Source organism: Tiliqua scincoides, chromosome 4, assembly GCF_035046505.1.
Source record: "Tiliqua scincoides isolate rTilSci1 chromosome 4, rTilSci1.hap2, whole genome shotgun sequence".
NCBI lineage: Eukaryota > Metazoa > Chordata > Lepidosauria > Squamata > Scincidae > Tiliqua > Tiliqua scincoides.
This window is the reverse complement of record NC_089824.1, coordinates 40,305,938-40,318,377: the sequence shown is the minus strand read 5'-3', so window position 1 is coordinate 40,318,377 and position 12,440 is coordinate 40,305,938. Positions and strand designations below refer to the sequence as shown.

The 12,440-nt window shown below is 44.2% G+C and overlaps 1 protein-coding gene across 6 annotated transcripts in view; it reads left to right on the top strand.

The window, feature by feature from the left end:
* TRIM55 (tripartite motif containing 55) overlaps nucleotides 1–11,069 on the top strand; it is a 55,147-nt gene extending 44,078 nt beyond the window's left edge. For 3 of the 6 annotated variants that reach the window (XM_066625909.1, XM_066625911.1, XM_066625908.1), the window contains exon 10: nucleotides 9,326–11,069. In XM_066625909.1, the coding sequence (XP_066482006.1) occupies nucleotides 9,326–9,445 (120 nt within the window). In that variant the 3' untranslated portion in view covers nucleotides 9,446–11,069. The remainder of the gene's footprint in view (nucleotides 1–9,325) is intronic. The other 3 variants (XM_066625913.1, XM_066625912.1, XM_066625910.1) reach the window with 1 other exon arrangement.
* The last annotated feature ends 1,371 nt before the right edge of the window (nucleotides 11,070–12,440 follow it).

Sequence of the window (12,440 nt, the reverse complement as noted above, 5' to 3'; positions counted from 1 at the left end):
TGTGCATGTTTCTAATTGGAATGAGTCAGTATGAAGTTAACTTTCTCAGAGCAACACCCAGGAGTTACTCCACATTTTTATTCAAGACAAACTTTTATATTGACAGTGTGCTGGTTTCTCTGCTGGTACAGAACCAAGGAGACCCATATTGGACTACAAGGTCCAGGAAAGGATAGGATTTGGCAGCATCCTTCCAGGCCTGAACCATCCCACGGACCACCCTCCCATTACCCAGTTTTGCCCCCTCCCTGCCTTTCCCCCACCCTGGAATGTCTCCCCAATGCTCAGCGGGATACTCACAGCTAGTGGCTCCCAGCAGTTGTCCCACCAGCAACTGGCACAGGTCTCCCCGCTGGTGTCATTCCTCTCCCAGCTGCCGTGACGAGCCTTACAGCATGTTTGCTATAGCTGTTGCCAGGGCAGCATGCAGGAGACCGGTGCTGCCCATCAATAGAACTGGGCCGTTAGAGAGTTGTATTTGATTAAGTAGAAGTATAGTGGGCAACACGGATCAGCATTTCGGTATAAGATGTTTACCATTTCTTTCTTTGGGATATAGTGTGGTCCAAATGCTCAGTGCTTTGAAATAAGCAGTCACTATTAAGTATAAACAAGCACTTAGGTTATTTCAATCCTTGAAAATTAATTATCTTCATCAATGTAAAGGGTTCTGGATACAATGATCTAATTCTAGTCTGCTCTTCAGGGATTCTGGAATACATCTAATAATAAGTCACCAACACCTCTCATGTGTTCTCTTGTGGCTACTTAATACCGGATCTGTGAGATGCTAAAGGCAGATGGAAGAGGTGCATTTGGATGGACAGATCAGCTCCAGACTTGCTGTACAGCATTGTGAAGAAGTTTGGATTTCCTAAGGGGAATTTCAGGCATTCTTTGTAAGATCAAATGAATTGTCTGAATGAAGATGCAAACTGATTGTCTGAAATTGTTGAAATGGGCCACTAGGCCAGCATCAAAGCTTTCTGGTAGGGAGTTTCAACATGCCCCAGCTCTCTAAGATAGGGGTCCATAAACTTTTAGACCAGAGGGCCACATCAAATATCTGGCATGGTGTTGAGGGCTGGAAAAATAAATTTTAAATATAAAATTTAAATAAATACATTGGAAAGTCTCAGAAAGCATAAGGCAGTGGTATTCAAACTGGGGCGTTGCAACGCCCCAGCCTGTGGGTCCTAGCCTCTGCCCCCTTAAGGGGCGGGGGCAGCCAGGAGACGGGCGAAGGCAGTGGATCGCGCCGGTCAGGGGGCTGCAGGGGCTTGGGTGCACTTGCCCAAGCCTCCTGCAGCCTCTCGGGGGTGCAGGAAGCCCTGCACAACCTTCGGCAGGGCTCCCCAGGTCAGGAAAAGTGAAAACGGAGTGATCGCACCCCACTCCACAAAACCAGAAGCGGAGCGCGATCGCTCCGCTTTGCCTTCTGACAGGGCTGTAGGGACTGGGGTGCACCCTCCAGTCCCTGCAGCAGCCGTCCCTGTGTGCGGGGAGCCCTGCGCAAGTGCCTGCAGGGCTCCCAGGTCAGGGAAAGGGAAAGTGGGGCGATCGCGCTCCGCTTTTGCGGAGGCAGAGCAGATCACCCCACTCTCCCTTTCCCTGACCTGGGGTGCCCTGCAGACGCTCGCGCAGGGCTCCCCGCACACAGGGACGGCTGCTGAAGGGACTGGAGGGTGCACCCCAGTCCCTGAAGCCCCCTGAGTGAAGCAATCCTGGGGATCGCGTCGCTGCCTTCCCCCTGCCCCCGCTGCCTCCCCCTGACCCCGCAAAGACTTACTGCGGGTTTCAAACTCCCGGAGAGTTTGAAAACCGCAGGCCTAAGGCCTTCAGACAGCCCAAAAACATCACTTCTGGTTTTTCAGGAAAACCAGGAAGTGATGTTTTTAGTTCTTTAGAAGGCATTCTGAGGGGAGGCGCATGGAGTCATCGACACTCAGAACACCCTCCAGATGCAGCTGGAGCACAGCTCTGGTCACATTTGTTTGAGCGGGTCAGAGGCTTTCATGGGACCAGAAGCTTGCCGCGGGCTGGATTGAGGCTTGTTGTGGGCTGCATCTGGCCCCCAGGCCGGGGTTTGGAGACCCCTGCTCTAAGATACTGAAAGAAACAAGTGGGAATCTCATCACAATCTGTATCATGTGATCAGACCAAGAGTCACAAGTGATAATATTTATTTTTTAAAAAATTCTGGATGGTGCTCACAAAAATTACCTAGCAGCCCTTAATGTGTTTGTTCACATGGTCAGAAAAGTGATCAGAGAATATACCAGGCAGTTACTAAACATCTGTCATGTGCCTCCTTGTTTCCCCTTGAACTTTCAAGTCACTGGACAAGGACTTCAGTGTAGTAGTTCATAATGTAGTGGTTAAAGTGTTAGACTAGGATTGGGGAGACAAAGGTTCATATTTGCTCCCAGCCACGAAGTGCAGTGGATGACATTGAGACAGTTGCTATCTCTCAGCCTCAGTAGGGTTGTTGTGAAGGTAAAACTTGTTATAAAGGTGATGAAGATCCATGCATGCTACTCTGAGTATCTTGGGGGAAGGCTGGGATATAAATTCAAATAAAAGCAGGGGCAAAGCACAGGATGCTTACAGAGCTTGTTGGTGAAGCTTGCCCAGCTCTCCCACCCAGGTGGATGTCAGCCTACACTAGTTCTGTGAGAGATGTTAGTGCTACTCATCCAAAGCCAATGGTTTTGTAAATTAAGAATGCAGGCAGAATGTTTAAAAGCTAAATTTTTAGCTTACCTTGTGTAGAGGCATTGTGTAGAATAGGAGCGTAATTATATGGGGTATGTTCAGTGAAACCCCAAAGGAGCTTTCACACTCTATGGAAAAGAGACTTACATTAGGGTCTCCTAACCTTCCCCCTGCAAAGATTTCTCCCTTCATTTAATTTCCCTTAAGTATGCTTGACATTATCTCCTTCAGGGAACTTACCCAGCCTACACACAGAGAAACACTGAATTCATTTGCTCAGGACTATTTCTGGAATCGTTAAGGTTGTGTGAAATCAACAGCATTGCATTATTCTTTTGCCATACAGCTCTAATTGTAACAGAATGAAAATCTATTTCAGTGAGACATTCAGTCCCCATGGGCACTAAAAGTTCACGGCCGACCACCTTTCTGAGAATTGAGCAGCTAATCTTATGATGGATGGAGTTTGCCGGTGCATATTTTACCTGCCTACAGTTATGTAGCTGAACAATTTATTTCATAAGAAAAGAATTTCAGTTGGCTCCCAGAGAATTAAAAATAGGCACCAAAAATGAAATCTTTGAGATTGTAGCTATATTGTTGTGATAAAAGTTGACAGCTGCAGGATGTTCTGCTGAAGGAATTATATTACATTACAATGTAAACAGAAACTCTTTAGGGAAAGTTGGAATTATTTTAAAATAACTTGTAGCTAAGTCTCCTTTAGTGGCAATAAAGTAGTATCTGACCATGGGAAAGAACAAATGGATTTAGTGATAATTTATCACCACATAATGCGTTTTATAAAGAAAGAAATCAGCTTTTGACAGATAAGATTTGAATTCAAATCTGTGTAAAGGGTGGCCCAACCCTATAGAGGGCCTATGAGTGCAAATTTCCCAGTCGCTGCCATAAGTCCTCTTACTGCATTGTAAGTTTCACAATTTGCTGAAATTGTGAAAAAGTAAAATTTTGATGACTTTGCTAGCGATGGACCCAGTCTGCATCGGAGCAGGTAAGGTGTCAGCAGGGGCAGGCCATGGGCTATTTGCTGTAGTTTCAGGGGAGGATCCAAGTGGGGAGGACAGGGGTGGTTTGGGGGCAGGAGTAGTGGATCTTGGCATCAGCAGTACACACCAGATTCTATTCTCCTGACCAGACATGACCCCTGCCTCTCCTCGGACTTACGCAAGCAAGATAGTGCATGCTCTGTCATTGTAGCTGCATAGCATAAAATGGCATAGGATAGGATTGGACTATTAGGTTTACAAATATTTGCAAATACTGAGTTTTTAAATTCATACTTCTAAAACGTAATTTAAATCAAATGTTGGGGTTGAATCTTTGAAAGCAGGCAGTCAAATATAGCAGATAAAATTCATTTTTTTCCTGCAATAAATTGAGTTTGACACCAGCATTTTTAGGAAAACAGGATTGTGTATAGGGGAAAATCATAATGTTTTGAAGTTTGGCAGATGATCAATTCAGTGTAAGTTTAAGAGAGGGTTTTCCTTTTTTCACTATTAACACAAAACAAAACTCATCAGTTAAAGTTCAGTGACTAGAGTGCAGACATTGTTGCAAAAAAAGTAAAATTGACTATTCTTATTCTAAAATAATGTAACCCTTTCATATTCATGGAATCCCAACAAAATCAAAGAAGATAAAGCACTGGCCCTACATAAATCAAGTTTGCCTTATATAAAAGGCAAGAAACTTGTTTAGCAAGATTGTGCAATTAAGACCTTGCTGGATTGTACCATTTCATATTGAAGATGTGATTGCATTTTTGGTGGACTTTCATATAAATATGGGCCTTGCATGTGCAAACAAGAATATAAACAACAGATTCTGACAAGGAAACTAAAAAAAGCAACATGTGGGGTAAATGTGAATATGACACACATCTGTCTTGTGGTTATTGTGCACTGGCCGCCTTTCAGTTTTTGTTTTTGTAAAGAACTAGTAGAAGAACATAACAAACAGAATCAGAACCACCCTTTGACTAGATAGAACAAGCTCCAATTGTACAAAGATTCAGTAAACATTCATGTCTTGGACGCAGTAACCCCTCGTGCCAAGTAACTGCAATGGGCAGCCCAAACGTAACCCACGCTGGAACAGGGAGGCCAGCTGGCCTGACCCACATCCAATGTGGGGTTGGGGCTACCTGTGGCTCAGCCTGGGGCATGGGGAATGCATTCGCCTTACCCCAGGTAACGCCATAGTGGCCCCAATGGGGCTGCTTGGATCTGTGCCACCTAAAAAGGATTGCGCTGTTAGGATTGCGTCCTAAGTCAGCATTACCTAGAAGCCACGTAACCTAGCACAGGAATGGTCAGTTCCTGCATTCTTGGAGTTTATTCTGTTTTTCCTGACTGATGTGTTAGCTTGCTCAAAATTCATCTTGCTGCACAACACTTCAGCCCCCTCCTGGGCAATATCTAATTCTATCAAAACGCTGGTGCTATTTAACTGTAAAGACTTCACAGTTGCAGAGCACATGCATTGAATCTGACTTGGGATTTACATTTTTTAAAAATACAGATGCAATATTATAGTGTGGAATATATTTCTCACAACTTCTGCCAAGTATTTTCCTTTTGAATTTTCCTCTTTTTCTTTTTTCTTTTCCTTGACCATGCCTTGGTTCAAAATTGGTGGGCCCTTCATAGGCTGGACAGCATTGCTTGGTAAGTCAATTCCAGCCTGCAGGCTACCATTGTTTCCCTAGTCTACTGGATAAAGGCAAGTGCAGAATTTGAACCTAACTTCACATTCCAGGGCTTTTATGGACTCAGTGAATGACTCTGAGCAGTCACCCTCTCTGTTTTGTTCCACATCTGTAAAATGGGAATAACAAAAATTTCTGTGCCAGTTCACGCTATATTTTGTGCGCGTGTGTGTGTGGGTACAAGCAGACCCAACCATCTTCAGACATGTGTCCCCATATTGTGTGAACTTCAGTCATCATGGTGTATAGAAAAATAGAACACAGCACAACTGCTAGTGACATTCATGATCATACAATTCACACAATACATTTGTCTGCATGATTTTATATGCTCTGCAATGGTCAGGACTCCATGTGTGAGAGGGGAAAAAAATGTGTAACTAGCAGTTAGTTGTTTATGTTTATGTATTTCTTTTATTTTAAAATGTATATGCCACTTTTCACAAAGAGCATCAAAGCAGCTCACAATATGAATTACAATATGTAGTACAATAACATACAATGAAACCAACACTCCAACCTATATAAAACAATAAAACTACTATGTAATACAATAAAAAAACCAGTTACACCAGAGAGGCCCTCTTAACCTATCCCAAAGGCACAGAAAAATAGACGTGTCCTAAGGAGACATGAGAAGGTCAAAAGAAAAGAGTCGCACAACCTCCCCCCCCCCCCCACCGCGAGAATAATTCTGAAGTCCGGCCACTACCACAGAGAATGCCAACATGCTCACTCACAGCTGTTCCCAAAGATTGCCACATTTGTCTACACATTATACTCACCACAGGAAGCAGCATCTCCTCAGTGAGTTCCCCACCTCACCATATTTGTTAGCTGAACACTTTTGCATACATTAGACCAATCGTGCTGGTTTTCTCACCCCTATGAGTGAGGGGTGAGAAAACTCCTCTAGCACTAACTGTAGGGTGAAATGGGTGGGAAAATTCTCTGTATGTTGGTTCAGTAAGTTCACTTCAAAAATGTTTATAAAATGATGACTGGCCTGAAGTCATATATAGTGGTTTTGCTGAAGCTAAGCAGGTCTGGGTCTGGGTCTGGTTAGTGTCTGGATGGGAGACTGCCTAAAAATTCCATGCTACCACCTTAAATTGATCCTTGGTTCAAACCATAGCATCTCCAGGTAGGGCTGGCAAAACTCTTGTCTGAAACACTAGAGAGTCATTGTCAATCAATGTGAATATGAGCAAGGTCCCCCTACTTCCTGAAATGGTGAGAAGTTTTGGTGGGAAGAGGCATAGTGTCTTTTGGAGAAGTGAGCACTAGCCTGTGTCTCCTTTTAGCTAAAGGTTGTTACCTTCCAAAGGAAGAGCAAGAGATTTCCAGCTATCAAGATAATTAATCTTCTTTTGTTAATCTTCTTTTGATGGTCTTTGACCATCCATTAGTTGCCTAATGATAGAACTAGTTATGCTAATCAAGACAGCCAGAGTGGTAACACATGTTATACTTGGTTACTGACATGTTCCAAAGTTGAGAGCTCACTCAACCTCAAAGAGAGCTTGCTCAAAAAGAGAGTTGGGGAGGGGCTGAGTTTTATAGCCCAATCCTATGTAGGCCTTATGCTGCTGGAACTAGCTTTCCAGCAGCATAAGGTCCTGTACAATTGTTGCAGAAGATGACATGTTGTTTCATAGAGCTGGACCACAAGCAGTTAGTGGCCCCAGTGGTGTGCCAGTGGTTTTCCACACCTCCTGGTGCCTGTAAGTCAGTGCAGGAAACAGGAAGGAGGCAAGGAGGTGTGGAATGGGGCATGGAGGAGGAAACCGGGGCAGACCAGGAATGGAACAAGGTCTGGAAGGGGCTGTATCTGCAGCAGCACCACTATATTCCATCTCCCTTCCAGGCCTTGATCTTCCTTCTCAGGTCTACTCAGATAGTGCCAGCCAAATCCCTGGCACAGGTCAAAGTAGACATGTTCAGGCTTTGGAGGCTTATCCCCAGGTAAGTCGACAAATGTTCCCTTACTTGGAGATCTCCAGGAATGCATCCCCCAAGATAAAGCATACACTCTGGTGGCGTGGCTGCGTCGACAGAGGAGGGAATGGATAGGATTGGGCTTTAAGTAATTGTGTAATTTAGTAATTAAGAGCTGCCTTATTTTCCTAGAATATACATTATTTTAAGCTTGCAATAGTAGTATTTCAAAAGCATAATCCATACTAGGGTAGCATTTGTATTTTAGAGGTGGGTCCCAAGATAATGCAGTAGTACAACTATTAACAGTGCAAAATACTGAAGTCGTGCAAAAAATTTTTGTTGTATCTTCTTTACATGAAAGGATTTGGCCCTTGAAGGAAGATCCACCGCTCTGCTTAGACAGAAGCAAACAAGCTACTTTTTCACACCAACAAGGCACCAGGACTTGTCTTACTGTTGCATGATAATGTCCAAATGCATGAAGCTAAGACAACTAATACCTAACAGGTCATCTTTCCTCACTAATTTGGGTTTTGAACTTAATGCTGTGTATTTACAAAAGATGCTTGGAACATGACACACCATTTTCTTTCCCATATAGCAGTTCATCATAAGCATCTGTTAGTGGTTGTATATGTTTACACTGTGTGATGGTGTTATAAATGCTTGAGGTATCCTATGGTTCTCTATGCTGTAGCTGAGATACAATGCATTCTCCATAGTACAGTGCAGCAAATTCCTCTAAGAGCATGAAGAGGAAGCGTTTCCCTGTGCATTACCTCAAGGTGTGATCTAAGGGAGAATATGGGACATGATTTTATCTGGGTTAAGATAAGGGTCTCATGGTTGGCCTTTACTGCAGACCATCAAACCAAGGTTAAGGTAGCATTTGAAGTAGTTGTTTTTAATCAATTTATGAAGTATCAAAAGCATATTATCTGTTGACTGTGCTGTAATTCAATGGTAGTGCACATGCTTTGTATGTAAAGGATCCCAGGTTCAATCTCCCAGTAGCAGAGATTGTCTGAAACACTGGAGAGTCACTGATAAAATAGTCAGTGCTGACCTAGATGGGCCAGCAGTCTGCCTCTTAGTAGAAAGCAGCTTCCTATGTTCATATGATGACAACAGGCTTACCTCTAGAAGTCCAAAATGATTGACTAAAAACAACAGTGTTCTCTTTGAGCAGTGCTGAGATGTCCCACTTAAACTTGGAGACCTATTTTCAAAATTCTTTGCAAACAAATAGGCCTTGTCCCCACAAGGCATAATCAGGCAAGTATTCCTGCACAACCTACAATTAATGGGAGATGTGCATGACAGCACAGATCATACTCTCATCCATCTGTGGAGCTTGTGCAGGAGAACCTCCTACTGAATTATATCTAAAAGCTTTACAGATTATGTATCTTTCTTCTTTTCCATTACCATCATTACCATCAAATACCTATTAAGAATTATTTTTGATGGAATGAAACAGTCAAAAAATATACTTTATTGACTCTAGTTCAGTGGTTCTCACACAATTAGCACCAGGATCCACTTTTTACAATGAGAATCTATCAGGACCCACCAGAAGTGATGTCATGGCCAGAAGTGACATCATCAAGCTGGAAAATTTTTCACAATCCTAGGCTGCAATGCTACCCGCACTAACCCTGGAGTAAGTCCCATTTACTCTCATTGTTAAAAGAATATATATAGTAGCTTGTTAAAAGTACAGGTCTATAACATTTCCCCAAATGCAGTCACATACCATGGTAGTATCAAGTTGAATATATTAAAAATAAAGTATTGAAATAAATGGGACCCACCTGAAATTGGCTTACAACCCACCAGGTGGGTCCCAACCCACAGTTTGAAAAACACTGCTCTAGTTTGTTTGTTTGAATGAGCTTTCAGTTCTTCCCTTCCTGATATTTCTTTACCCCACAGACTGGGTCTGAACCATCGACTCAAGGACAAGCAGAAGGGCAGCCTGTGGGCAATGAAAGGGCTGATGAGCCCACTCGTCATGTCTTCTCTTTTTCCTGGTTGAACTCATTGAATGAATGATGACTCTCAGTCCAGCTGGCTTCTGGTATATGTTCTGGAGAAACTTCTAGGCAGCAAGTAATTTGGCTGGAATTGACAAGACATAATGCATTAAAAGGAATGGTGGATCAGATTTTATCCAGAGGACTTTGTTTTGAAAACTGTCACACTGGATCTGACTCTCTGAGCAGAAGCAGCTGAAAAATTTTGAAGCAGCTGAAAAATTTGGAGAAGGGGTTGGGAGGGAAGAAAGAATATAAACTGAGAGCTAATAATGAACCAACTGGGGGTCACGTTCACGCAAGCTTTTCAGTTAATGGTAGACATCTCTTTACGTTACTGCTTGTTAAGCTCACCTCCAAAGATGGGTCTATGTGACAAATCCTTGTCTAAAATAGTTGATCTGTGATTTAACCAAACTATCAAGTGATAGTTGCAGCGCATATGAATTAGCCCTGAATGTGCTCAAGCAACATCAATATCAGAAATGATTGTGTCAAAAAGAAACATGGTAGAGTTTTTAAAAGTGCTAGAGACACCATATACATGTTTGTAAATGCCTTGAGCATTTTATATAGTTTTATGTAAGTGCTTTGTGAACACTATTGTATAAAATGTTGTGTGTGTTTCCTCATGAAATGCATTATCAGAGCTGGCCCATCCATGAGGCCTTACTGAGGCAGTCATCTCAGGCAGCAAATTGGTAGGGGGTACCCAACTCCATGGCTCCTTCTCTTTCCCTTACTCCTAAAATTGGAAAAGGAAGAGGGGGTCATAGCAGAAGGGGAAGTTCTACTTGCAAGTTCCTCCTCCTGCTTACAGGTGAAAGAGTCAGCATGAAAGGGGGTGCACTTTCATGTCCCAAAGATCCTACCTTCCCCTCCAAACAATCAGCTGGTGTCAGATGTAGAGCCCCTGGTGCGTCTGAAAGATTGAGGTTGGGAGGGAGTTACTGCACTCTCCTGCTTACTCCACTGGCTTGGGAGCTTCTTCCCTGGGCTTCATTGGTTGCTTCACCCTGCTTCCATGCAGGGCTGCTAATCACTACAGTCTCGGGTACCTCACCACCAGACTTAATCATTGGCCCTTCTTTGTCCTTTTGAAGCTATGGTGCTACCCCTTCCTGTCCTATCCCCTTCTGGTTCTTCTCCCCCTTGTAGCTTGCCCTTTGGTTCTTCACCTGAATTTGGCCTTGTCTCCCAGCAGGCCATCAAGATGAGGGGGTCCTGTCTGCCCGTGTTGTCACATAAGGAGTATGTTTCGAAACCACACCTGCCTGCTGTAGCCTCAGCTGGCCCATGGGCCTCCCCACTGTGGTCATGCACCAGGCACTTCTTGCAACTGTGTGAAAGGATGTGCTAGCCTGAGAGAGAGACTTGGTTTCGCCCCACACTGCCATGTGAACAAAAAAGTGGGTGGTCGTCTGGACTTGCCTGGCTGAGTCGATGAAAGCCATCACTCCCTGCCTTCAGGCCTAGTGGGGTGAAGAGTTCTTCTCTTCCACTTTGTCACCCTCTTTCTTTTCCAATGTAGGGGCGAAAGGAGCAGAAACAGACCACATTTGGCCTGCCACCTCAGGCTTCAAGTGAACTTGGGCTGGCTCTGGGCATTATTGGTAATAAACTTATCATTACTTAGAAAGTCACATCACCTGGACAACCTTGGGAAGCTCTTTAATGGGGATCAACAACTCTTACAGCAAATTATTAGCAAAACCACCACAGTTCAGGCCACAATCCCCAGAGCCACATAAATAGATTCACGACACACCATTCAGAGCAGCCAGGCCACCACTGTGAGCACTGTGCAGTGAGGGATGGCCCACCAGCAGATGTCCCCTGGCACTGGTAAGTCAGTGCGAGGGGTGGGGTGGAAGGGAGGTGGGGAGGGGCACAACAGGTTAGATCAAGGGTGCCTAAACCCTGGCCCCACACCCTTGAGGCCTCTCAGTGCGACCCTCAGGGAGCCCACAGTCTCCAATGAGCCTCTGGCCCTCCAGAGATTTGTTGCAGCCCGCACTGGCCCGACACAACTGCTCTCAGCGTGAAGGCAACTGTTTGACCTCTTTGCATGAGCTGTGGGATGAGGGCTTCCTCCACTGCTTGCTGTTTCACATCTGTGATGCAGCAGTGGCAGCGAAGGAAAGGCCAGCCTTGCTTTGTGCAAGGCCTTTTATAGGCCTTGAGCTATTGCAAAGACCTTCATTCATTCATATAAGTTCATCTTTAATATATTCATTTATGTAAACTTATGTAAATTTATTCAAATTTTAAATGTAAATTAATTCTTTCTTTCCCCGGCCCCTGACGCAGTGTCAGAGAGATGATGTGGCCCTCCTGCCAAAAACTTTGGACACCCCTGGGTTAGATAAAGGAAGAATGAGGAGGAGATGGGGCTGAACAGGGGGCATATAATCGCCTAAAGGGGGCTAAATCGCTGGCACAGGTCCAAGTAGACCCATTCCAGCACTGGAGGCTTACCCCCAGATAAAAGAACAAAGAGGTCCTGGAGACCTCCCAGACCTCCTTCTCAGTCTGCAGTGCTTCTTCCAGCAGTGCAGCTGCATTGTCAGGAAAAGGATAGTATTGGGGCCATACTGAAGTTCTTTTTTTTTTTTTTAAAAAAGATCATGTCCATTTCACCCCTGAATCTATATTCTTGACCAGTTCAATCCCACGCACATCCTCATCTACTCACATATCTTCTAGTGTTCAGCTGCACTCAGTTGCCTACAAAGTCCACAACTGTGTTGATCCTGGTTATCGACAATACATTTGGAAGAATCTCAAAAGCTGAATTCTGTGCAACTCTGTACAAGGAATTGGACAACTCGGTGATTTTAGTCAGCTAACTGGTGTGATTCTCTGGACATGGGCACAGGACTGGTAGGGATCAAGTGTCACGGTGAAGTGATGGCTGAAAGTCTTGTGTGAGTGAAGGATGAACAGAAGAAAGGTACTGGCACTGATGCTAGGGCAGGGGCTTGTGCTTCTAAAGTTTGGCGGATGGGGACGTT